The sequence below is a fragment of the Gopherus flavomarginatus genome, chromosome 6, assembly GCF_025201925.1.
Source record: "Gopherus flavomarginatus isolate rGopFla2 chromosome 6, rGopFla2.mat.asm, whole genome shotgun sequence".
Lineage (NCBI taxonomy): Eukaryota > Metazoa > Chordata > Testudines > Testudinidae > Gopherus > Gopherus flavomarginatus.
This window is the reverse complement of record NC_066622.1, coordinates 85,665,430-85,692,075: the sequence shown is the minus strand read 5'-3', so window position 1 is coordinate 85,692,075 and position 26,646 is coordinate 85,665,430. Positions and strand designations below refer to the sequence as shown.

Here is a 26,646-nt window from a genome sequence, read left to right as displayed (position 1 = left end):
CCAGGCATGGTGTCTCCTGTGTGCCAACACCCTGGGCTCAGGGTGCTCAGCAGCACCAGCTCCTGTCACCTGCCCTGCAGCAGGCAACCCCGGCCCCCCGCCGGGCGTCGCTTCTGTCCTCGGCCAGTCCCCCTCGCCCATTGCCCCCGCCCCACCCCGGCTAAACGGGGCGGGAGGGACAGCGGTTTTGAGCATGCGCAGACGCAGTTCTAGCGCAGCAGGAAACTCGGGCTGGCAAGGGGGACGCGCGTGTAGTGGCGCCTCTCGGCCGCTACAGGTCAGCACATGCACAGCGCTCCGCGAGGCTTCCCGACGGGAACAGTTCTCGCGAGAGTAGCCGCTCTCTCCCTCTCTCTCGTTTTGCGTTGAGCCTCCAGCCCGGGAGGTCAAAGCGCTGTGTCTCGGGGACCCCTCCCGCGCCCCAGCCGGTAAGTGCGGAGCGCACCGGGACACAGCACCCCTCCTCCCGCCGCTCCGCCTGCGCTCACCCGCTGGGGAAACCCCGTCGCCTCGTGCCTGCCCGGAGCTGAGGTGCCGCCTCGTGCCCCAGCCGGCCGGGCTCAGCCCCTGTGTGCGGCGGGGGGGGCCGCAGCGCCGCTCCGGCCTGGGCATAGGGGCCTTTCCCCGCCGGTAACTGGTGCGGGCGGCTGCGGGTGACAGTGACGCTTGTAACGCGTGGGGCAGCCGTGCAGACAGGCGGGTGGAGAGGTGCTGCCAGCTGCAGAGAGGGGAGTGGGGGCAGAGGGTGCGGGAGGACTTTGGGACAGCGCCTACAGCTGGGCTTTCTCTGTTTGAAGAGCACATGCTAGGGGTTACCACAATCTACATCAGTGGTTCTCAGCCTCTCCAGGCTACTGCACCCCTTTCAGGAGTCTGATTTGGCTTGCATACCCGTAGGATTCGCTCCACTTAAAAATTACTCGCTTACAAAATCAGATATGAAAACACAAAGGTGTCCCAGCAGACTATTAATGAAAAATTGCTTACTTTCTTATTAAAAGCAGCAGAGTCCTGTGGCACCTTATAGACTAACAGCATGAGCTTTCGTGGGTGAATACCCACTTCGTCTAATGCACTTTCTTATTATTGTTACCATCTAGTTATAAAATCAACAAAATATGAATATTGTACTTGAATTTCAATGTATGTAGAGCAGTATAAACAAGTCTGTGTGAAGTTTTAGTTTGTACTGACTTTACTGGTGCTTTTTATGTAGCTTGTTGTAAAACTAGGCAAATACCAAGCTGAGTTGATGTACCCCTGGTTGAGAACCACTGATCTGCATAATAGGAGTTTGTCAGTTTTGTACTCACATCATTGCAAATATAAGTAAGTCCAATGATTGCAAATATGACTGTTTGTTTTTTTAAAGGTAGCTTTTGCCAAACAAGCTAAACAAAACAATTCTCTATTTGATGCACTAATAAAGAATAATAAACAAAGTGATGGGTGCACAGCCTTATTGGTTTAATAATTTATCTTACAGTTTATTATGGGTGGCACTGAACCTCATTAAATTAAGCATTTTTGAAAATGTGATTTTCGTTGTGTTCAAATGGTGAAATATTTCCTGCATCCTGACCTACACAATCGTACATTCTTTATCACGTGTTCTTGGTAAATATATTTGAGCATGATCAAAAATCTTTTTTGACTTTTGTTAATTAGATGTAGAGCAAAATTTTCAAAAGCACCTAAGGCTATGTCTACACCGCAGCATAGCTGTGTCAGTAGGTATGCCATCACAACCCTGTACTGTAGTGTGGAGACATGTTATGCTGACCAAAGGGGTTTTCTGTTGGTATAGGCTCCTCAAGAGATGGTGACTGGGTCCATGGACATCTGTTAACATAGCAGTCTATGTCTGGGGGTTAGGACAGCATAGCTATATGGTCAGGTGTGTGGTTTTTTTCACACCCTCGACAGCTATTTTGAACTTTTAAGTGTAGGCCAAGCTTGAGTCACTGGGACTTGAGCATTTTGGAAATTACCAGTAGTGATTCTAAATTTACTTTTTAATACAGTACCGTAGGTGGACATAGTGTTCTGCAAAGAATTTAACTCCAGGCTAGATAAGACATAGTATGGAAGATGTGGTTTTTGAAGGGGGAGAGGGAGGCTGCAATGAAAATAAATGTGAGGGTTTCCAGGGTCTGAGGGGTAGCATCGGAGTGGCAGAGAGGTGCTTCTGGAAATATAGTACCAAGAGAAGTATAATTGGCAGAGCAGGGCTGGAGTAGGGAGTGGTACAAAAGAAGATGAATATGGAAGCAGTCTTAACAGGAAGAACATTTGGATTTTCCTTGCAAGGTCACTTACAATGGTAATATGTTAAATTCCAATAATTATTAACTATATCTTGAATGTCTCTCCCCATAACCAGGTTAAGGGTTATGCTTAACTTCCACCTAAATAGTTAGTTTTTATTTCAGGTCCTAGTGTGTCTGTCCTTGTCACATTTCCTGCATTGTGACAACCCACCATGCATCATTTTGTGAAACTCCCCAAAGTTACTTCTTTTGACATACTGCATGTTTTTTTCCTCTGAAAGTCTTTTTTATATATTCTAAAAGTATAACATATAGGCAATGTTAATATATAGCATGGCTTTTTTCAAGGGAATGTGCCTCACATTCCATACTTCATTGGGATTATAGAATAGCCTTGAAGTGATGGAATGACTTGTGGATATCATGTTGAAACAGAGACTGCTATAACAGGGATGGACATAATGGGACTCTACGAGGAGCTTTCATTTAGTGGGCACTCAGAAGCAGTGCAAAGGCTTGGGGGAGTTGGGGTAACGGAGGAGCTGAGGGAGAGGGAAGTAATTGTTGGGAAAGAACCTGAGAATGAACTTGGAGGGTTGTTAGGTGTGGGTAGGAGAAGTGTGGAACAGGTTCTTTTTAGTTTGTTGGGGGAAAGGATTGTTAGGGAGCCTCTTCCATGCAGACCCTGGCTGATCCCTAGCCTCTCATTCAGTCAGCCACCCTCTTTCCCCATCCCCATGTGTTCCTGCACCCCCATTCAGCCATCCTTTTCCGCCCATCTCCATGTGTCCCTGCCCCCCCACTCCCATTCAGCCCCTGCCCCAGTCTGTCCCCCCACTAGCCCTTCTGAACCCCAGTCTGTGACACCCCAGCAGCTCCATGTTCCCCACGCAGTCTGTCCCCCCATATCCTGTGCCTCCTGACCTGGTCCCACAGGCAGGTGCTGTGAGGAATGCAGCCTCTGCTCTTCCCTATCCGCAACCGGGAGCAGCTGTTCTCTGTTCTGGTGACTGGGCAACAAAGCGATAGATGAAATTCAGTGTTGATAAATGCAAAGTAATGCACACTGGAAAACATAATCCCAACTATATGTCTAAAATGGTGGGGTCTAAATTAGCTGTTACCACTCAAGAAAGAGAGATTGGAGTTATTGTGGATAGTTGTCTGAAAACATCCACTCAGTATGCAGCGGCAGTCAAGAATGTTGGGGATTATTAAGAAAGGGATAGCTAATAAGACAAGATATCATATTGCCTCTATATAAATCCATGGTACGCCCACCTCTTGAATACTGTGTGCAGATGTGGTTTCCCCATCTCAAAAATGATACATTGGAAATGAAAAAGATTCAGAAAAAGGCAACACAAATAATTAGAGGTATGGAACAGCTTCCATATGGGGAGAGATGAATAAGACTGGGACTTTTCAGCTTGGAAAAGAGACAGCTAAGGGGGGGATATGATAGAGGTGTATAAAGTCATCACTGGTGTGGAGAAAGTAAATAAGGAAATGTCATTTATTCCTTCTCGTAACACAAGAACTAGGGGTTACCAAATGAAATTAACAGGCAGCAGATTTAAAACAAACAAAAGGAAGTATTTCTTGATATAATGCACAGTCAACCCATGGAACTCTTTGCCAGAGGATATTGTGAAGGCCAAGACTATAACAGGGTTCAAAAAAGAACAAGATAAATTCATAGAGGATAGGTCCCTCAATGGCTGTTAGCCAGGATGGGTAGGGATGGTGTCCCTAGCCTCTGTTTGCCAGAAGCTGGGAATGGACGATGGGATGGATCACTTGATGAGTACCTGTTCTGTTCGTTTCCCTCTGAAGCACCTGGCATTGGCCACTGTCGGAAGACAGGATACTGGGCTAGATGGACCTTTGGTCTGACCCAGTATGGCAGTCCTTATGTGGCCAAAAGGTGTAACTGCAACACTTCTTGGCAGAATGAATTTTCTGCTGAGAAAAAAATTAATTCTTAATGGCACATGAATTCTGCATGTGTGAAATGATGCAGAATTCTTCCAGGAGTAAGACATGACTACAATAATGCTGCATGCTGATAATGAGTATAAACAACAGTTACCCTTTGGGGTGAGGGAGGGGTTTGCTGAAAAAGGTTTACTTTTACTTTTAATATAAATGTCATTAAACCACAATCAGGCTTTAAGAAGGGTACTGAACTTTTGTGTCCCAACTACATTACAGACTTCCAACACTTAAAAGAACCATTTTGAACATCTAGAACACATTTTAAACACTTTCCACACTAGTGTTTGTAATGTTTCTCAAGTGTGTTACTCAAGTATTACTGCATTAACTCTGAGCAAATCTTATAACTGGTTCAGTCTGAACTATTCCAGTGTTACTGTGGATGGAAGTGCAGCAACACAAGTTCACTTGATACAATTCCAAAATGGCATGGGTAGATAAAGAGCACATCTAATCTCCAGTTTTGCAAAGTGCATTATGTGAAGCATTTTTTGTTGTTGTTCATTAAGGTAGTAATTCCAGATTCCTCTCTTGTTTTGCACCTACTGCAGCTTCTGTAACTGTGTATGTATATCTGTTTTATAAGGCACAGCATACAACAAAGACCTATGTTTTGGAGGAGGGGAACGCTGACACCAAATTTTATGAAATGCATGCTATTTTAGATTGAAAAATGCTTATAATAGGGATTACACTTTACAATTTGCTATAGCACTTGTCCATCTGTTAAGAGGATTTGTGGGGCCTGCATTCTGGGATAGGTACTTTAGGAGAACCATAATTCATTGGTACTATAATGGGAAACGTCTCAGTCTTTTAATATAGACAAGTGTTAGTAACCTAAACAGCTTACAGCAGTAGCTCATTTGGATCATTACAGTGACCAGTTAGCTACAATTATAGTCAACAAGAAGTCATTTTACTAATATAGATAGACTCTGTCAAGAATAATTTTTTTGTGTCCAAAAGTTCTCTTAACTTGGTAATTAGTGTTTACAAATTACCAGTTTTATGGGTGTTTCTGACCCAATCTATATAAGCAGTAATTCAGATAATACTGTTGCAGATGAAGAGCTTGTACTTTATTCTGTTGTCCCACCCCCCGGGCATGTGATCTTTTTCATTAAACCAAAAGTATTCTTTAGTCCCTGAGCATTTGGACCAAAAAATAGAAATGCAAGAGCTGAGGAATATAGAAAGCAGTGGGGAAAAGGTCTCAGTTTGAGCACTGAAAATTCTGACATACAGTAACTCTTCACTTAGCATTGTAGTTATGTTCCTGAAAAATGCCACTTTATGCAAAACGATGTTAAGCGAATCCAATTTCCCCATAAGAATTAATGTAAATGGGGGGAGAGGAGGGTTAGGTTCCAGGGAAATTTTTTTTGCCAGACAAAAGACATTATATACATATATAGTATAAGTTTTAAACAATTTTAAACAAACAGTTTAATATTGTACACAGCAATGAATGATAGTGAATCTTGGTTGAGGTGGTGGAGTAAGAGGGTGAAATATTTCCCAGGGAATGCCTTGCTGCTAAATGAGAACTAGTGCTTGGCTGAGTCCTCCGGCTGCTAGAGTAAACTCCCCCCAGCTGGAGCGTACCATTCCCTCCTCCTGACCGCACATACATGGCTGCACAGGTGCTGACTTTCCAAAGTGCTGGGGAGGTTGCGCATGAGTGCGAGAGAGAGAGAGTTGCATTGCCCCTTTAAGCATGCTGACACCACTTTAAGTAGGTTGCCCTTTTAAGCAGCTCAGCCAGTTCAGACAGGAAGCAATAGCTAGCTTCCTCCTTTCTGTTTCTGAGCCATGTCCCCCTCCTCCATTTTGTGGAGGGGGGGAGGAGGGAGCAGGAGCAGGTGAACACCCTGATATCAGCATCCCTCTCCCCTCCTCCCCCAACAAGCAGGAAGCTCCTGGGAGCAGCTCCAAGGCAGAGGGCAGGGCAGGAGCAGCATGGCAGTGTGGGGATGGCCACCTGAACTCCTGCTGGGCAGCTGCTGAGCCACATGCTTTACAGGGAATTTAGGGGAGCTGATGGAGGAGGTGGACTGCTGGCCTCCCCTGGTTCTAATCCCCACAAGGAGAGGCTGCTGTTACAGAGAATCTGCAAGCAGTGGACAAAGCAGGCAGCTGGCAAAAGATGTTATAAGGGAGCCTTGCCTAACTTTAACCAAGCTTGTTCCCTAATAGATCAGCAAGGTAACAAGGTTAACAGCAACAGTTATGCGAGGAGTTACTGTGTCACCTTGAGGCCCTGCATTATTATCTTCATTTTGTAGCTGACAAGTTTTAACTCTGTTGGTTAGTCATGCAGAGGAGTTCTTAGTAAAACCCTCTTTTTCTGAAGCCTTTAGCAGAGTGTTCTGGTGCTGGGAAACAAAATAATTACTTAGTGTTAACATCAGTTTACAAAAATAGTAACAGATGCTATATCTGCCCCCAAACCTGCCTTGCCAATTTTTGTGGCACATTTTCCTATTACTTTTTTTTCTCTGCCCACTTGCTGTGTGAAAGACCCAGGGAATCAATGAAAACTGACAGTGGTGAAAAGCTTACAGGTGACTATTGTTGTTTACAGCTTTGTATTCCTTGCATCCCAACAAGTAAAAGAGGCTACCAATCACATGCTCACTGAGTATATTTTATGTATCTTTTTAATATGTAACACAGGTTGTCACATCCAATGAAGGGATGTGTGGCAAAATAATGGGATGTATTACAGCACTTTCTGGTTTTGTGGTTTAAACTGACAAGTGGATACTAAAATGCATTTGCTAGGAAAGAATCTTATTAAACCTAGAATGAGCTAATTGACCGCCTGTACTGCTGAGTAGAGCCTAATATAAGCATTTCAGATACTTTCCTAGCTAATGTGGACTGCTTTTTAAATAGTCCAAGGTAGTTTTTGAGTACTTTCTGTGACAACATGAAATTTTAATCTTTTAATACAAGAATTAATTCCTGTCAAAACATGCAATAGAAATGTAATAACATTGTCATTTTCTGTGATACTGGACCTTAATAGGAAGTTGATTTTCTAAATTTATTTGGTCCTTCTTGGGGATAATAATTTATAATACTTCTCCATTTCACAGTGGTGGTGTGAGGATAAGTACGTTAAACTTTGAGATTTATTGATGAAAAGCACTATACAAGAGCTAGGTATTATTATTATATTTAAGTAGGAGCCATTACAGTGGAGTAGTGTGTTGGTTAAGTGGGTATTACCTGAAGGCAGCCAGTACCAGTACATTCCCAACTGCACTTAATGCTCAAAGAATTATTTTTTTTAATACCAAAAGGTCTCTTGTTCTGGAGGAGTATTTGCAGAACGTCAGATGTCTTTAATACAAGAAGAGAGTAATTTATATGAGATTTGTTCCCTGTTTGGAAAAATCTTAATTTAGCACATCTCAAATCCATCTGAGAACTAACGATAGAAAAATTTGTTACATTTTGAATTATTCACTTGGAAGGGTGTAGTAGATATTTATTTACCCATACGTCTAAAATTCTAGCTCAAAAGATTCCTCTCCCTCTGTCTCCTGGATGTGTTTTTTTTTTTAGTCCTATATTTATATTTTGACAGCAATAGATTATTTGTTTTGTAAATAATTGTTGGTATTTACCAAGATTATTCAGAGGAATCATTACTGTAAAGAACAATGAGAGAGAGAGAGAGAGAATTTCCATTGCTTAGGTATGTAGGCTTCTGGCTAATGCTAGTTAGCTATGTGTGTATATTATGTGTTTTATAAAATTGTTCCAGGAACTGCACCCAAGAAAGCACTTCAGTATAACTCTTTTTTACAAAATGGGTTGGAATTATAGGGAGGGTCTTTTATGTACCAATTAACCAGATTTGCCATACACTGTAGGCACTTCAATTCTTTTAGTCAGTTTAACCTATTCTAAATAATTATCAAAGATGGATGTTGATCATACACTAAAATATAGAATTTTCTAATTATGCATTTTACACTCACTCCCTGAAATGAGCAAGGATAATATCAAAACATATTAAAAATTAATCCCATTCAGATGACAATCAGTTACTTCAGTGGTTTGAAGAGAATCATTGTAAACTAGGCACATATTAAAATAATTGCGTCTCTAGGTGTCTTGGTATGGTGTGTGCATTATTAACTAGTGAACAGTATCCTAAAAGCAAAGTTGTCCTAGGAGGAACTTAGTTCATGGGTTTGTTATTCAGAGTAATGGGTTGCCTTTGGAATAGTACATGAATGGTATGAGAATAATAACTGTCATAAGGTCCCAGATCTCAAGCCAATTATTTTTGTCCTTGCTGAGTAGAATAGTAAAATTTTGATGTGAACAGATTGTCTCTTATGTAAAGTGTGGAAGATTTGGTTGAACATCTAAGTTACAGATTTTTCTGAGAAAATGGATCCATGTTTGTTAGCCAAACCACATACACAGATTGCATGCTTGGCCCTAAGCAACTGTTAGTGTGCAGGTTTGGCAAACAAAATTCCATCTTTTAATTTCCAAAAGGGGATTGTTTGGAGACCACTATGTGCCATACTTGCAGTTTTCTAAGACCCCTAATGTTGCCTTTCCCCTTTGCATTGTCCTGTTGGACAGAAGTTAGAAGACTAAAGTCTGTAAGTGTAAGGTGTGTCTCCAAGGTTGGGAGCAGGTATCATGTGTTCAGCAGCAGAGCTGTGTTCTTCCTGTGCAGCAACCATGCAAAGTAAAGAGCCTAACAGATTCCACTTATCTATAAGCTTATTTTAATAAATCTTTTATTAAATCTTAAAAAACACAAAACCCTCCCCGAGCCCCCAGCTCTCTCAGTATTAGCAATCCGGCTTTTTCTCCTAGCTTTATGCTGTAGCTTCCTTCGGGTTTCTGTGCATGAGCGTTTCAGGCACTCAGAGCTCTCTGCAGCCACGGTTGTTGCCAGGCGTTTCTCTGGCTGGTGCACCCATAAACCCCTCCTCTCTGTGAAGACGTGCAAGACTGAGTATTGGCTGTGGCTGCCCTAGCCACGTGGGGCTCGAGGGATGGGCTTAGGAAGTGAGCTGCGCTGGCAGATTCCAAAACCTACTCAGTGCTCACAGCTGATAAATTTGCGGGGGCCACACAAGGCCGCGACAACCTGGGCTCCTCGCACGGGAAGACAAGGCGAACAGTAAACAGGTAGGACAAGCAGGCTTGGCTTTCAGACTGCAGGGATGTGACATAAAGTCAACGATATGGGTGTATGTTTTAAAGATTTGCATAAAATATTTACCACAGTGACTTGTGATCGCATGAATTTATGTTAGTATGTTGTGTGTGTTATATTCATAATAGAATGATAATGAGAAGATTAAACAGTTTGGCAATCATTTAGACACAAGCAAAGTCTTTGGCTTCCAGACTTTTTAATCAGAAAATGTAATTGCATTCTTTTGTATGAAGAATTCATGTGTTCCTGCCTCTGCACTAGAAACTGTTCTGTGCATTCCTGAACAGATATGTATTTGGAACATGATTGAAATTTGGTTTAAAAGAGGTTTTGGGTTACTCCTAGAAAGCTGTATGAATCAGTGAATGCTGAAAGAGAAAACACTAAAAGCTTGTTAATAACCAGTCATTGCTGAATTGTTTCCATCATTGAATAGAAATGCAGGATGAAGAAAGTGTAGTTTTAACTAATGTAGAGGCTTTCATCGTACAAATTGTAAGATATACAGACTCTTTTCCCTGATCATTTTCGGTTTCACATCAACAGTCTTCTATACATATATTTAAAGATACTGCAATTAGTATTTTTAATCTAGAAAGTTTTGAAACATAAAATGTGTAAAACAACTCAATGGCTGTGTACCTATGATATACAATTGAGACCATGACAAATATATTCCATATACCATTACTAAAGTGGCCTGAGTTTGCTGTAGCTTAAGCTAGGGAGTTTTTGGCTAGGAACATTTATGAAGAGTGACATTGGATCTTTAACAGCTACTTGTAGCAGAAAGAGCTTAAGCTGCAGTGAACTAAGGCCACTTTACTTTTGAATGAGAGCATGGGGGTAGGGAGTGATATGTGCTTTAATTTATGTGCATTACTGTCACAACTTTGGTAACTTTGATTTAACTTTCCTGCGTGTCCCATGGAGACAAACCCTCAAATACCAGAATAATTAATTGAGCACTTCATTCTTTAGAATTAGCTGCAGTTATTATATGAGAATGTTAAAAACCTGAGGCTCTTACTGCTTCAGGAAGGTATGAAAGATCCAGTGGCACTCATTGTGAATATCCTTGACCAGAAATTCCCTATAAGTCTAATTTTTGGTAAACTGTTTGGGTCTTCACAGTTTGTAATATACCCATAATATTGTTTTGATGGGTTGTAGCTTGGTAGAGTAGAAATGAATTGAGTGATATTGAATTGAAAGTGACATGAATTGAATTGAAAGCTGTAGCATAGGCAGGCCTCCTGTATTTTGCCACCATGGTTAAACTGACAGTGAATGCCAGCCATGAAACTGACAAGTCTATTGTCAATTTTACTCTTCTAAAATATGTAAATTGCAAAATGCTGTAACTTGTAATGGTTTTGCATTCAGTAGATGTGCAAAACCAGATAATTTTCACTCTCTTCAAGCTCACTACTCTTTATACAAACTATAACACTGCAAAATTAACTTTAAAAAAAATCACTCTGTCGTCTGAAAAATTGTGACTGCTATTGTCACAATTGGTAGGTAAGATTACTGTAACCAGTTAGTAGGTGCAGTTAACAGCATGTAATATATAACCAGTGTCATTGTTTTGATCAGTTATGCTTCCATCTTATGCAGTAGCACAGAGATTCTCAGACGGGTGGTTGGGACCCCTCAGGAGGTCGTGAGGTTACTACATGGGGGGTCGCGAGCTGTCACCCTCCACCCCAAACCCTGCTTTGCCTCCAGCATTTATAATGGTGTTAAATGTATAAAAAAGTGTTTTTAATGCATAAGGGGGTCGCAATCAGAGGCTTGCTGTGTGAAAGGGGTCACCAGTACAAAAGTCTGAGAACCCCTGCGGTAGCATCATTCCTCTTATGTAGTTCCTGGGGGGTGGGCTCACATCCACAATCTTTTCCAGGCTCTGCAAGAGGGAGTTTACCCTAGCAGCAGGAAGGATCATTCAAGAAAGGAAAGGGAAGAGAGTTAACCACATTAGTTTGTTCTTGGCTCACCCAAAAGGTGCTGCTTAATATTAGCAGGGGAGCAGAAAACTGTTCAAAAAGAAACTTAGGAAGAGAAATCAGGACACATGTAGAGGAGGCTGCATCAGAATTTTTTTAAATTATTTAAAAAAAAATAAAATTTAGCAGTGTCCTCTGAACTTTACAATTAAAAGGCTTCTCTTGGACTGAAAATCACTGTAGCAGGAAGGGGGATTACAGAAGTTTTACAAATTGAACATGTAAACGATTGCTTTAATATTAGAATTAAACATAATACTCAAGCAAAAATAGAGACAAGGTAGGTTGGCCGTCTTCATCCCGACTAATTTGGTTGAGACTTACGTAAATTTATAAAAAGGAATTAAAGTACTCTTCTAGTTCTAGCTTGAATATGATCAGGTTTCTCAAGAGGAAGAGATGCTGGATGCAATTACTTCACAACTCGTTGTGTGATCTTTGATATTACATATAAAATGTTGCTTCTACCCTTTTCCATGAGGAGAAAACCAAACACACCATACACCACCACCTTGTAGAATGTATACATTTGTGTTTGGGTTTTGTTCTGTTTATTCGTCCTTTCATTCACGGTGGTTATCTGCATTTTCATGTGATATTATGACTGAAGACTTATTTTCACAGATTTAAAATATATTTACAGTTAAACTTGCATTCTGCGGCACTGACTGAAATCCCCAGAGGAACTGAAATTCTTAGGTAATAAATGCCCACTCCCACCAGGCAAAAATACTGTGATACAATTTCTGTAAATGTGGTACAGATCTTCATGCATTGCAGAATTCTAAGAATATTAACCTTCTGCCTTACTTACAAAATGTTTGTGTAGAACTTCCTGCAGAAAGCCTCAAGTGAAGAGATACTATCTATGTTGAAACTGACCAGCCTGTACACATGCAGTTTGTGGGTGACTTCTAGAAGTTTTTGAGTAAAATTCACTGAGGAGTCTGAGGGCTAGTCTACACTGGCAGCGCTAAAGTGCTGCCACAGTAGTGCTTTAACATGGCTTGTGTGGTTGTGGCAGAGTGCTGGGAGAGAGCTCTCCTTCTCCTCCCAGCACTCTAAAAAAACCCACCTCCACAAGGGGCGTAGCTACTAGCACTGGGAGCGTGACTCCTGCACTGGTGCACTGTCTACACTAGCGCTTTACAGTGCTGAAGTTTGCTGCGCTCGGGGGTGTTTTTTCACGCCGTTGAGTGAGAAAGTTGCAGCACTGTAAATTGCCAGTGTAAACAAGTCCTGAGCTTGTGTAACATTACTCATTCAGACCTCTTGATAGTGGGACTTCCTTATACTTGTATCATCTTATCAAAGAGAGTCTGATGGTGCAACTTACACATATTAGGAAGTCAAAGAAAATTATTGCTAGATTATTTTATGGTTTATCATTCTATGGTAAGAAAATTTGCATTGGTGTAAAAGTCTTGGGTTTCCTTATTTACGTCTAGGTAAGACCGTTTGTGTTTTGGGGGATCGGAAGAGAAAACTAGTTTTATTTAAAAAAAAGTGTATCAGAAGCAGTGTAGTTCAGTCTTTTTCAACCAAACAGAATTCTCACTGTGGTAACTGTTGTGAGTGGGGGGAGGGGAATCATACCTTTCAGAGTAGTTCTGTGCCTCATTTAGGGTTTGTCCTGACTAGCAAAAAGGTGGGATGTAGTTGGGCTTAGCTGACATTTCCTATGTAAACCCAGCCTAGACTGGACCACTTTTCATAATCAAGAGAAGGCCAGAGATACTGCACTCTTCTGATAGTCTTTTGAAATGAATCTCATGTTTTATAGCACAGCTCTGAAGAATCTGTTAACTCTTGTTCTAAATTAGGCCTCTCAGAGTACAGCATTGTCTAAAAATTCCCTAATGCTGCAAACATAGGTTCAGCTCCACCAGTGACAGAAAGTTTCCTCCTCCTATCCCCAGAAAAACAAATGGTCCTTACATAGAGACATAAAGTGTGTCACCCAGAACTGGACACATTATTCCAGCTGAAGCCTCATCGGTGCCAAGTAGAGTACACTCTACAACACTCCTGTTAGTACATTCCAGAGTTACATTAGCCTTTTTTGCAACAGCATCATGTTGGCTAATATTTAAGGCTATGATTTGGTCACCGAAGTCACAGAATTTGTGATTTCCATAGACCTCCGTGACTATAGTCCGCAGCCACTGGGAGCTGCAGGGTGCCCCCACCTCCTGTGGTGGCCGAGAGTCCCCAGTCAGCTCCCCGGCTACCGAGAATATCCCATCAGCTCCACAGCCACCGCGGGCGGCGAGGAAGAACCCCAGCAGCTCCCTAGTTCCCATGATGCAGGGGACCCATACAGCTCTCTAGCTGTTGCAAGCGGCAGGGGATCCCAGCCGCCACAAGTGGGAGTCCCTTCCAGCCACAGCAAGGCAGGGTGCTGGACTCTCCTCCCTCGCCCTTCTTGTCATGGACATTTTTAGTAAAAGTCAGGGACCAGTCACAGTTTCCATGAATTTTTGTTAATTGCCCATGACCTGTCCCTACCTTTTACTAAAATTGTCCATGACAAAATTGTAACCTTACTTATATTTAACTTGTGATCCTCTGTAACACCCAGATCTTTTTCTTTTCTGCCTAGCCAGTCATTCCCCATTTTGTATCTGCATTTAATATTTCCTTCCTAAGTATAGTACTTTGTATTTATTGAATTTTGTCTTGTTCATTTCAGACTAATTCTCCAATTTGTCAAGGTCCTTCCAAATTCTGGTCTTCCAAAGTGCTTGGGAACCCTCTCACTTCGGTGTCATCTGTACATTTTAAAAGCATACTCTCCACTCCATTATCTAAATTAATGAAAGTATTGAATAGTATTGGACCAAGGATAGACCCCTGCGGGTCCCCAATAGATAAGTCCTCCCAGTTTTAATTATTCCTTGAGGATGGTCTTTCAGTTAGTTATGTACTCATCTTTTATAGTAATTTTATCTAGTCCACATTTCTCTAGCTGTCTTATGAGAATATCATATGTGACTGTGTCAAAAGCTTAACTACAGTCAAGCTTTATCAAGTCTACAGCTTTGCCCCTACCTGCTAGCCCAGTAACCCTATCAAAAGAAGGAAATTAGGTTGGTTTGGCATGATTTGTTCTTGACAAATCCATGCTGGCTGTTCCTTATAACACTGTTATCCTCTAGTTGTTTACAAATTGATTATTTAATAATTTGCTTGAGTTCTTTCCAGGTACCGAAGTCAGGCTGATGGGTTTGTAAGCCCCCAGTCCTCTTTGTTCCACTTTTTAAAGATAGGTAATATATTTTCCCTTCTCCAGACCTCTCCCATCCTCCATGTCTTCCTTAGCTAGAAAATGTTTAAAAGCAGTGGAAAACAGGAATCTAGTGAGGAAGTTTTCAGCATGTTGATATTTAGCAGCACAGTATATCTTCTTTTTAGTGGTAGTGTGGATAAATTACTATGCTGAAAAATTACCCAGAAGAATCGCAAGACCTTGATGTGACCTCCTCATTAATATTTTTCCAGACAACTTGTTTTCTGTAGCACATCAGATATTGCAAATTGCTGTGTACCAAAAGTAAACAGAGAAGACAACCAAGGCAAAGATAGTTATATTCAGACATTCTGTTCACAAAGTTACTGGACATTACTTTCTTACATCAGTGTTTTTTTTTTTTGAAGTATTTGGTCTCTTGACCTTTAGAAAAGTTACATTTCAAATGTGTTTTCAATAACAGATTAATATTACTGACACAGCAGATGCAGATGACTATTCAGATTAAGCCCTCTTCATTCTTATCCTTTCAGGGACTTCTGGAAGTATTTAAGTTTCACTGTTGTTAAAACAAAATTTCCTTGTGGTTTAGGAACACTATCAAGAATGAGCCCACCGCAGGATAGAAGTGGAAGCTCCTGCAGTAAGGAGTCCCTTGTAAAGTGCCTTCAAGCTAAGAAAGACTTGGAGACAGCTATTGCTGGAGTTGTCAAGGCCGAACAACAAATGGAAGTCAACTGGAGAGAGGTATTTAAAATATACTTTTTAAAAGTGTAACGTTTTGACAGTCTTTGACCTCAGTTTTGATTGGTAGTTCTGCAAGATACTTGGTCTTCTGAAACAATAAGCAGTCTGTCCTAGAAGCACCATTATTAAGGCTACGATTTAGTCATTTTTAGTAAAAGTCATGGACAGGTCATAGGCAATGAACAAAAATTCATGGCCCATGACCTGTTTATGCTATAAATACCCCGACTAAATCTGGGGAGTGGGAGAGAGCCTTGGGAAGTGGGCCAGCAGCACCCATTCCAGCCGCACAGGCCCCTGCTCGGGTGGTCCCAGGGACCAGCCGCCCAGTGCTCGCTGCGGGGCTGCCCAAGCAGCTGGCTGCAGAGCTGCTCCAGCAGCGGCTGGTATGACTGGCCCTGGAGCCAGCTGCTTGGGCAGCCCACTGCTCAGCCCACTGCCTGCTGCAGAAGTGACAGAGCTCATGCAGGTTGCAGAAAGTCATGGAATCCATGACAGACACAGAGCCCTAACCATTATCTCACTGTTAATCAACTATTATCCTTACAAAACATAAGCATTTGAGTATTGCTAACCTCACCAGGCAACATCCAATCTCACTAGTATCTGTTTTGTGTTAGTCTCTGGGTTTTTAGTAATAGTTTCTTATTTGTAATGGGATTTTTTAGTGATTCACTATTTATGCGGCTGGAAATAACTTCTTTAAACTGAAAGATATAAAGGTGAAACAAATATGTAGTAGTACAGCTGTTTTAATAAACTGATAATCCTTTGTGTTTGGGTACTCCTTCAATGGGAATGGTCTTTGAACTTTGAAGTGGGGTAACTGGTAAGTATGTTGAGTATAAGCCCACATCTTTGATGAATAAATGTGCAATGACATAGATTACAAAATGGTTTGTATTTGTAGATTAAATGTATTTTATGGGGTGAGAAGAAGGTGGTTGGAAGCTAATGTCTGTGTCACAATATATTTCCCCCCCTGCCCCCGCCACCTGCCTGTTAGAAATGGTGATGCCCAGATTCTGACGAGGGACTCTGGGTGTTACTGTAGTATGCATAAATGACAAATATTACTATTTAATATTATCTGTGTGTGGAATTGGGTAGCCACATTTGACTTTTGTGAAAGTTTGTTAATAATAATTAAAACTGCATTTGTCCTCAAGAATACTCAGACTTGTGTACAATAGCTTTCTTAACCCAGCAAGTTGTGTGAATTGTATGTTGTGATGTGTGAAGGTTGGTGACTTCGGTGTGTTCTGTGAACAAAGAAATTTCAGGTTATGGTTTGAGGTGATTACGATTAGTACAAAAATGTTAGTATTTAATTTCAGTGGGTGGGTTTCCTCTCCCCTGCCCCGCAAAAAACAAACAAGCCAACAAAAAAAACCACACAACACATTGGGCATGCTCTGGTTTGAACTACTCAGCAAACATTCCAGAAATACTAAATGCAGCTGGTATTTATCTTGCAGGTCAAAGCTCAGATTCACAGCTGCATAAGTCGTCATATGGAATGTCTGCGCAGTCGTGAAGTTTGGCTGCTTGAACAGGTAGATCTCATTCAGCAGCTCAAAGAGGAGACCTTGCAACAGCAAACATACCAACTCTACTGGGTAAGATTTGTGTATTTAACTCAGTTTAGCTATATTGGCCCTTTCAAATACACTGGTCTTGCTAGTATGTATTCATGGTAGAGTACAAATCTTATAGACTCTAGAACTGGAAGGGACCTCGAGAGGTCATCGAGTCCAGTCCCCTGCCCTCATGGCAGGACCAAATACTGTCTAGACCATCCCTGATAGACATTTATCTAACCTACTCTTAAATATCTCCAGAGATGGAGATTCCACAACTTCCCTAGGCAATCTATTCCAGTGTTTAACTACCCTGACAGTTAGGAACTTTTTCCTAATGTCCAACCTAAATCTCCCTTGCTGCAGTTTAAGCCCATTGCTTCTTGTTCTATCATTGGAGGCTAAGGTGAACAAGTTTTCTCCCTCCTCCTGATGACACCCTTTTAGATACCTGAAAACTGCTATCATGTCCCCTCTCAGTCTTCTCTTTTCCAAACTAAACAAACCCAATTCCTTCAGCCTTCCTTCATAGGTCATGTTCTCAAGACCTTTAATCATTCTTGTTGCTCTTCTCTGGACCCTCTCCAATTTCTCCACATCTTTCTTGAAATGTGGTGCCCAGAACTGGACACAATACTCCATTTGAGGCCTAACCAGCGCAGAGTAAAGCGGAAGAATGACTTCTCGTGTCTTGTTTACAACACACCTGTTAATGCATCCCAGAATCACGTTTGCTTTTTTTGCAACAGTATCACACTGTTGACTCATATTAAGCTTGTGGTCCACTATGACCCCTAGATCTCTTTCTGCCATACTCCTTCCTAGACAGTCTCTTCCCATTCTGTATGTGTGAAACTGATTGTTCCTTCCTAAGTGGAGCACTTTGCATTTATCTTTATTGAACTTCATCCTGTTTACCTCAGACCATTTCTCCAACTTGTCCAGATCATTTTGAATTTTGACCCTGTCCTCCAAAGCAGTTGCAATCCCTCCCAGTTTGGTATCGTCCGCAAACTTAATAAGCGTACTTTCTATGCCAACATCTAAATCTTGAACAGGTATATTCTGTGTCAAGTATAAGAGTATGAATTTGAACATGTGATGCCTTTACTGGAGCTAAGGCAATAATAACATTTTATTTTTCATATAGTTGCTGGGACAGTTCAATTGTCTTATCCATCAACTGGAACACCCCCATACTAATGACCTAGTCAATCAGATTTCTGTGTGCCTGGAGAGGTAAACATATTACATAATGTGAATAAATGAGAGTGCTATTCATTTTGACTTTACATTGAATTTAAACTGTTTTCTGGTCATCGTGTCTGTAGACCATCTCTTCTACATAGTTAGCTTTTATGATGTATGTATAATACTTTACTATGAGCTATTTTTGGTAATTGCTAAAAAAAAATTAATGGTGAGATTTTCAGAACAGTCTAGGATAGAAGACGAGTATGGCTAAATACCCAGGACTGCTTTGAAAATCTCAGTGTAAGATTTTTAAATTGTTCCTTTAAAGAGAAGTCAGGATACCATAAATGGTAATGCAAGCACAACTATTTGTGCAGGTTACTGCAGAGGTTAAGGTTTGATGTCATTTGATTTGGGAGGCAGAGTAAGTGGGGAGAGGAGTTTGTTCTTTTGCTGGATATTTCTCTTTTTTCTGTTTTTACTGCATAGAGCCTTGGATGGACATATCTCTTTATTTTTGTGTAAAAAGCGAAATAAATAATTCAAATTAGTTTAGATTTTTGGCTGTTTGCAGCAGAACCAATAAAAAGCCTTTATACAAATATTGGCTCAGTTTTATAAGCTTGAAGCTAGTGAAGGATTTAACTGAATTTATGGGTGAACTTTAATTTTTATTGAAGATCTCCTCCTGAATTCTTTTAGACTAGGCAGTCTGACCCTGAAACCAGAAGAGTCTTCCAACCTGAACTTTGAGGCTGATGCATCTTTCCTTCGCCAGGCCATCATGTCGTTTGGCTCAATTAAAACAATGGTGAGTACCAAGGCTTTTCTAGTAGAATCACTGTTGAAAATACTTGATTCAGTTATTTTTAAGGGGAGAGGGTGTCTGCAGTTCCCTCATCATTTATTCAGCTGGTTTCATTTTAAATCTCTAGTTGAAATAAAATATTTATGTATGTTTTATTACAGCTTTAGGCACATAATCTAATAATCCATTCCATATAGCAACATTTTTTCAACATCAGAAAGTATAGAACTTGATCAGATAGATTATGATCACATAGGAGGGATGTGATATTTATGTACAGTAATAACAAAACCCAAGCTATTGATGATTTGCCAAGAAGTCAGTTTCAAAAGTATCTCCTCAGCTACATTTAGAGTCAGTCTATATGTGCAGTAACCTCCCTAAAGTATACCTGCATTTTATTAACATAGACTCATAGGTCAGAAGGGACCAATATGATCATCTAGTCTGACCTCCTGCACAAGGCAGGCCACAGAACCCTACCCATCCACTTTTGTAACAACCCCTAACCCAGGACTGAGTTATTGAAATCCTCAAAATTGGTTTGAAGACCTTAAGCTGCAGAGAATCCACCAGCAAGTGACCCATGCCCCACGCTGCAGGGGAAGGCGAAAAACCTCCAGGGCCCCTGCCAATCCGCCGTGGAGGAAAATTCCTTCCCGACCCCAAATATGGCAATCAGCTAAACCCTGAGCATGTGGGCAAGACTCACCAGCCAGCACCCAAGAAGGAATTCTCTGCAGTAACTCAGTTCCCATCCCATCCAACTTCTCCCCGCAGACCATTGAGCAGACTTATCTGGTGATAATCCAAGATCAATTGCCCAAATTAAACTATCCTATCATAACATCCCCTCCATATACTTATCAAACTTAAGTCTTAAAGCCAGATAAGTCTTTTGCCCCCACTACTTCCCTCGGAAGGCTGTTCCAGAACTTCACTCCCCTAATGGTTAGAAACCTTCGTCTAATTTCAAGTCTAAACTTCCTAATATCCAGTTTGTACCCATTCGTCCTCGTGCCTACATTAGTACTAAACTTAAATAATTCCTCTCCCTCCCTAACGTTAACCCCCCTGTTATATTTATATAGAGCAAGCATATCCCCCCACAGCCTTCTTTTGGCCAGGCTAAACAAGCCAAGCTCTTTGAGTCTCCTTTAGCTCGTCTCTGGACCTGTTCCAGTTTGAATTCATCCTTCTTGAACATGGGACACCAGAACTGCACACAATATTCCAGATGGGGTCTCACCAGCGCCTTATATAACGGTACTAACACCTCCTTATCCCTGCTGGAAATACCTCGCCTGATGCATCCTAAAATCGCATTTGCTATTTTAACAGCCGTATCACATTGGTGGCTCATAGTCATCCTGCTATCAACCAATACCCCAAGGTCCTTCTCCTCCTCTGTCGCTTCCAACTGATGCGTTCCCAACGTATATCTAAAATTCTTATTATTAATCCCTAAGTGCATGACCTTGCACTTTTCACTATTGTATTTCATCCTATTCCTATTACTCCAGTTTACAGGGTGGTCCAGATCTTCCTGAATAGTATCCCTGTCCTTCTCCGTGTTAGCAATACCCCCCAGCTTTGTGTCATCCGCAAACTTTATTAGTACATTCCCGCTCTTTGTGCCAAGGTCAGTAATAAAAAGGTTAAATAAGATCGGTCCCAAAACCGATCCTTGAGGGACTCCACTACTGACCTCCTTCCAGCCTGACAGTTCACCCTTCAATACGACCCGCTGGAGTCTCCCCTTTAACCAGTTCCTTATCCACCTTACAACTTTCATATTCATCCCCATCTTTTCCAATTTAACTAACAGTTCCCCATGTGGAACCGTGTCAAACGCCTTACTGAAATCGAGGTAAATTATATCTACTGCATTTCCTTTATCTAAGTAATCCGTCACCTTCTCAAAGAAGGAGATCAGATTGGTTTGGCACGATCTACCTTTAGTAAATCCATGTTGCAATTCGTCCCAATTACCATTGACCTCTGTGTCCTTAACTACTTTCTCCCTTAAAATTTTTTCCAAGACCTTACATACTACAGATGTCAAGCTAACAGGCCTATAATTACCCGGATCACTTTTATTCCCTTTCTTAAAAATAGGAACTACATTAGCAATCCTCCAGCCGTACGGCACAACCCCTGAGTTTATCGATTGCTTAAAAATTCTCGCTAACGGGCTCGCAATTTCATGCGCCAGTTCCTTTAATATCCTCGGATGGAGATTGTCCGGGCCCTCCGATTTTGTCCCATTAAGCTGTTCAAGTTTGGCCTCTACCTCAGTTGCGGTAATATCCACCTCCATATCCACATTCCCATTTATCATCCCTCCATCATCGCTAAACTCCTCACTAGTCTTATTAAAAACAGCTATGTTTTAGGCAGAGGTTGACTGGAAGGTTAGGGTGACTGGTGGAGGATGGCGGGTATGTGTTCTTGCTTTTTGTTGTAGCAGTTGGAATTTAATGTGGGGACTTTCTTTAGCGGATGCCAGTTGTAGGCAATATTGATGAAAAAGTACATGCCTCAGCCTCTGGGAGCATTTACCTTTATAAACGCAGAAATAATTCTGCTTAATTGCTCTACAATGAAATTTGCCATAACATCTTTACTTTGAAGGCTTCCCCCTCCTCCCTCCAGCCCTTCTGTAACCTTGAAGTTACAGGGATATAAAAGGAGTTTACCAGTTGTAACTGTGCTTTTAATGCTGCTTCATTATAGTCTTAATGTTTAAACATTTGTGTTTTTAGTTTAATAGAGTTGAGTTTTAAAAATGAGGAAAGTGATTATTGTTCATGCTTTTTTTTTTTTTCTCCCCTTAAATAGCAAACTCCTGAGACAGAAAATGCCTCCCCTTGGATGTCAGTGCAGAACTGCACGCTGGCCCAACATGAACAGGTAAAATGAATATTTGTCTTCCGAAAATAGGATTTGACTAAAGATAGTATAAGCATAATCTTGCTATCTCTCAGCTTTCCTAACTGGTAATTTTTATGGCACTAGTTGAGTATCCAGTAATAATGTGGCAAGGTGTATTGCGGTTTGAGTATCCAGTAACAACGTGGCAATTGAGTATGCCTGTTGAGAGGATGTATTAATTTCCTTTTGCCATCTTCCCTTACATCAGCTCCTTAAATATGAACTTGGGTTAATTTGTCCATGGGGGTGGAATGGGGTGGCTCCAGCTTGGCTCTTCTAGTCCAAATGCTAGAGAATAAATGGAGTCGAGTCCTAAGTGTGCCAGACAGAGATTTGGAACCATTCCAGTTGTATTGCAACAGTTCAGCTGGGAGGCACCATGCTGGGTCCAGCACAGAGATGCAGCTATGTTCAAGGTATTTTTCATGTAGCTTGAGAGACTGTACAGTCGAAAGTGCTGCAATGATCACAGGATCCAGAATTACTGTGGGTCATGCAGATTAATTGTACACACATAACTGTTTTCAGTCTAGTTTCTAGATAATTAGAAACAATTGGAAAAGCAAACCACACAGCAGTAAGCTGGTTTTCTGCTACATAGATGACTGTGAGGCTTTTGTGATGATGGTTTGAGAAGGGACTTCTGTGGTGGTTCTTTTGGTACATAAATATTGGACACACTGTACATTCTAAGATTCTCTGTAGATTGCCTCCACAATGAAATAGTTATTTTTATAACATGGAGACCACACATTCTTTTTTAGAAGAAACTATTGTCTGGGACTTTGGGTTCCCCACTCAGTGACTGGCTACTTGGAAGCAAATCTGCTAGCATTTGCCAGGCTCCATATGCTCCCAGCATCAACCCTGAGGACTGGCTTATGAAAAAGCTCATGCCAGAGACCAACCAGGTACGCTCTTCGCATACTAAATAAAATGTATTAAAGAGGAATGTGGTATCATGCTGCAGTTGAATTTGGAAGGGTGGGGAGCACATCCATTATACTTTTCTTGCATCTCTGCCTTACCCTTGTTACATCTTGCTTGATTTTCAAAATATTCTGAGCTGTCACTGTACAAACAGTAATTTGTTTTATTTTTAGGATTTAAACTCTTCCAAAGTCTGTTATTTGGAGGAAGCCTGGGGAAATCTGAAAGATTTGGAAAACTGGCTTCTGCAGAATCAGCAAAGAGAAGAAACTTCTGAAAAAACAGATTCCCATAAGCACAAGAGCTCTTATTCCGCCAGTAGCTCCTTCATTTCTGCTGAAAAGATGGATCAGTTGGAGTTCCTTGAGCAAGAAGAGATGGACATTTCTGACTGGCTCCTTACTCCTTCAGACCCAGAAAATGGAAGTAGTGCCTCAGAAGAGAAATGGAAATGTGTGTTTAAACCTTTTAGGGAGGAATATAACATAAATGATTGGCTTCCCAAAGCTGACTCCTGCACTAACTGTCATGGCAGTCAGGCCAAGAGTGTAGAGATAGAAAACCTTGGAAATCTTAAGTGCCTGAATGAGCATCATGATGTGAAGAAATCACCCATGGTATCTACGAACGCCTGGCTTGTACAGCACCCCAAGACTCCATTTAAAGTGGAAGATGTGTGCAAAGCTAATGAGCCGTGCACTAGCTTTTCAGAGTGTGTGTGTGATGACAGCTGTGAAAAGGAAGCTCTGTGTAAGTGGCTCCTGAAGAAAGAGGGGAAGGATAAAAATGGCATGCCAGTAAGCCAAATACCAGTGGTGAACCCTGAGCCCGAGGAGCCTAAATCTGCTGTCAACATTTGGCTTCATCCCTCCAGGCAGCTTCCAGAGGAATCAGCTACTACCACAGTGAAATTGGATAGCTCAGTGAAGGTTGTAGAGCCTCTGAAAGCATTGCTTGAGAGTCCATTGACAAACTGGCTAGCCAAATCAGTGCACAAAGCAGCAAGCACAGAAGAAAAGGCAAACCGGGAGAAAGCAGAAGTTAGCTTCAAGAGTCCCTTTCTAGATCTCCTAGCCCCATTTCACCTTCCTCTGAATGTCAACAGTTGGACGTTGTCTTCAAAGAATATAGAAAATGTCAGCCAGCCTTCAGTGGAAGATAAATGGCTGCTACGCAAGAAGGCACAAGTGAGCATAATCTTTAATGTTTGTTCCTAGATACTGTTAAGATAGTATAATTACCAGTGTTACTTCTTGCCTTGTGTTTCAGCAAACTAAGTTTTTGGTTTTTTTTTTTTAAAAACTTGTCTCCTCAGTGCTCAACCACTATTTTAAGAGTGCTGAAATAAAACACATCTCAGTATTAAAATCCAACAAACTTTGTAAAGCGAATATAGCTAAGATTCATCTCATAAGAAATATTAGATGTAACTTTAATGACCCCTTTAAAAGATTGCAGACACGCAGGAAAGCTAACTTAGATGCATTTTGGACATAATTATTAAAGACATTCCCTTTTTCAGGACTATGGCCTACCTACAGTTTGTGATCTTTTTGCCTGTATGAAACTGAATGGAGATAGAGAAAAGTGGCTGTACCAGACTCCTTTACAGGTAAGATCAATCATTTATATAAATGCATTGCTAATAAACACAGTTGTGCATTCTATAATCCTTGAAGATATCTACATTTAAACATTAAAAGCAACATATGATTTCCTTTCTATATCTGTCTTTAGCAGCTTAACCTATTCCCTCTTCACCATTCCCACTCTTCCTAGTCCTCCACTGCTCTTTCTCTCATCCTCTTCTGCCAGGGGAGGTTGAGGGAATCATTCCCAGTTAAGTAAATTGATATTAAATATTAAATCTTTGTATGGTTTATGGTGAATTACAGAACAGAAATTTATCAGGACCAAGAAACTCAGCCCCAGAAACAGTATCTTTATGTGAATCATTTTCAACATCCCTTTTATACATGCTTCTCTCACACAGTGTTACTTTCTCTTTTACCAAAGAACAAAATAAAATAACTCTGCATTCTGAATTTTGTTCTAGAAGTGAAGAACCTGAAGCATTAGAACCACATCACCTTCCTGCTGATTGCCACACATACATACTATGTCATTGTAGTCTGCTGAATAATTGTTTGTGTCTGACTAGTCTGCTTTAGCTAAAAGACAAACTATACTTACAGGTAACTGAGTTATGGTGCAGAAAATGCCTTTGTGTTATAAATGACTCCTGAATGCAGGCCTGCTGAATATAAGCACACTGACACAATAGGCATTTGTAAGAGCGTATCTTTCATGGGCCTATGTGAAGCTTCTTTTATGGGTTATCACTGGAAGCATGTTGAAGCTCGGAGTAATTATAAAATGAAATGTCTTTGCTGTGAAATCTGCATCTCTGGTGCTTGGACCATACTATATAGTGTTGCAGTTTTCTTGCCCAAAAGGTTGCCTTTCATATTCTAGAACTTTATCTTGAGAAGGATTCATCTTTTTCAGATAGCTTATTCCTTAGTTGGAAGCAATTGTTTGTTAACCTTTGATGGATGGAAGTTGTTGCTTGCATCCTGTGTACAACTCAGCCCAAGGCTGCTAAATGTATTCCAGTTTTTGAAAGAAATGTACTGTTTTTGGCCCCTGACACATAACTCTTCGATGTGTTTTTAAGGAAGATCTTCCTGTCAAATTTTTCCTTTGAATGTGATCTTCAGCTAGTGAGAACTGGGACAGATTTGGCTCAGATCTTTTTAAATTGCTTTTGAACTGACAGTCTTTTCAGTGCTGTTAGTCTTTATGAATCAATACACTCTGAAGCTAGTAGGTGCCCAGCATTTAATTAGGTAACAATTACAATTTTAGTAAAACAATTTGATGTACAAAAAATGTAATAGTGACTCAAATGTCTATTTTTAGATTAATTGGCAGTTAACTTATATTGTATAAACTGTTGGTAGTCATGTTTCCTTAGCTAATTCATAGACACATACAATTATAAATGGAAACCTCTCAGAATGCTTAACAAAAATGGAACTTTGAATGCTTGAGAGCCTCCTAATATGATGTAATCCTGTTCAGTATGTTTTCCAGCTGGTGACCTGCATGAATCCCACCAAGTTTTCAATCTGTTTTAGATAGTTAAGGTAACTATCACCTTAGTATCAGAGTTGGGAAGTGGGATCAGATTAATTTTGATCACTGGAGCAGTGGACATAGCATGAATATACCTCCTTTTAATATACAACATTTTATTAAACCCTTATGAAACTGCATAAGTTGTTGGAAACCATTGGTGTACAAGGTGCAAATGGGCAGTAGGTTTTCTAGCTTGCATGAAGAATTAGCACAGTTAATTTCCCCTGTTCATTTTCATTAACTTTTTTCTGATGATTTTTAGATAACGTTTTCTTAAAGTTTGTCTGGCGTAAAAATGGCCTTTTCAGTGCAGAAAGAAAACCGTGTTCGAAGGACTGAAACTTAATACCACTTGCCTGGTGCTACACAGTATGGAAGTATTTGTGTGTACCACTATGTTCAGATAGCCTGTGAACTGATTTTTTAAAAAATCTTGGCCCTTTGCACACTGCAAATAGACTCTTAAGTGGTCTGCTAATCTAAAGCCCTTATAGACCTTTTCTTTTAATAGTTTGAGCTGTCTACTGAAATCAGAAAGTGTTTTTGAACTTCAGTTTTTACCGGACCATATTGCCTGTTGCT

At 40.8% G+C, this 26,646-nt stretch overlaps 1 protein-coding gene across 2 annotated transcripts; it reads left to right on the top strand.

Moving 5' to 3' along the window:
- The first annotated feature begins 241 nt into the window (after window positions 1–241).
- On the top strand, window positions 242–26,486 carry NCOA4 (nuclear receptor coactivator 4). Of its 2 annotated transcripts, none has more exons than XM_050958599.1 (10): window positions 242–428; window positions 15,323–15,477; window positions 16,956–17,096; window positions 18,208–18,296; window positions 18,954–19,062; window positions 21,901–21,972; window positions 22,758–22,904; window positions 23,097–24,110; window positions 24,446–24,535; window positions 24,980–26,486. In XM_050958599.1, the coding sequence occupies exons 2-10, from the start codon at window positions 15,337–15,339 to the stop codon at window positions 24,983–24,985; spliced, it is 1,809 nt and encodes a 602-aa protein (XP_050814556.1). In that variant the 5' UTR covers window positions 242–428; window positions 15,323–15,336; the 3' UTR covers window positions 24,986–26,486. The 2 variants fall into 2 exon arrangements, with proteins under 2 accessions (XP_050814556.1, XP_050814555.1); XM_050958598.1 differs by lacking the exon at window positions 242–428 and adding an exon at window positions 9,323–9,440.
- The last annotated feature ends 160 nt before the right edge of the window (window positions 26,487–26,646 follow it).

Bases quoted from the DNA above. Each gene is read 5' to 3' on its own strand.
- NCOA4 (XM_050958599.1), top strand. From the start codon at position 15,337: ATGAGCCCACCGCAGGATAGAAGTGGAAGCTCCTGCAGTAAGGAGTCC. The intron at 17,097-18,207 runs GTAAGATTTGTG...TTTTTCATATAG, and splicing joins AAACATACCAACTCTACTGG to TTGCTGGGACAGTTCAATTG. The intron at 21,973-22,757 runs GTAAAATGAATA...ATTCTTTTTTAG, and splicing joins CGCTGGCCCAACATGAACAG to AAGAAACTATTGTCTGGGAC.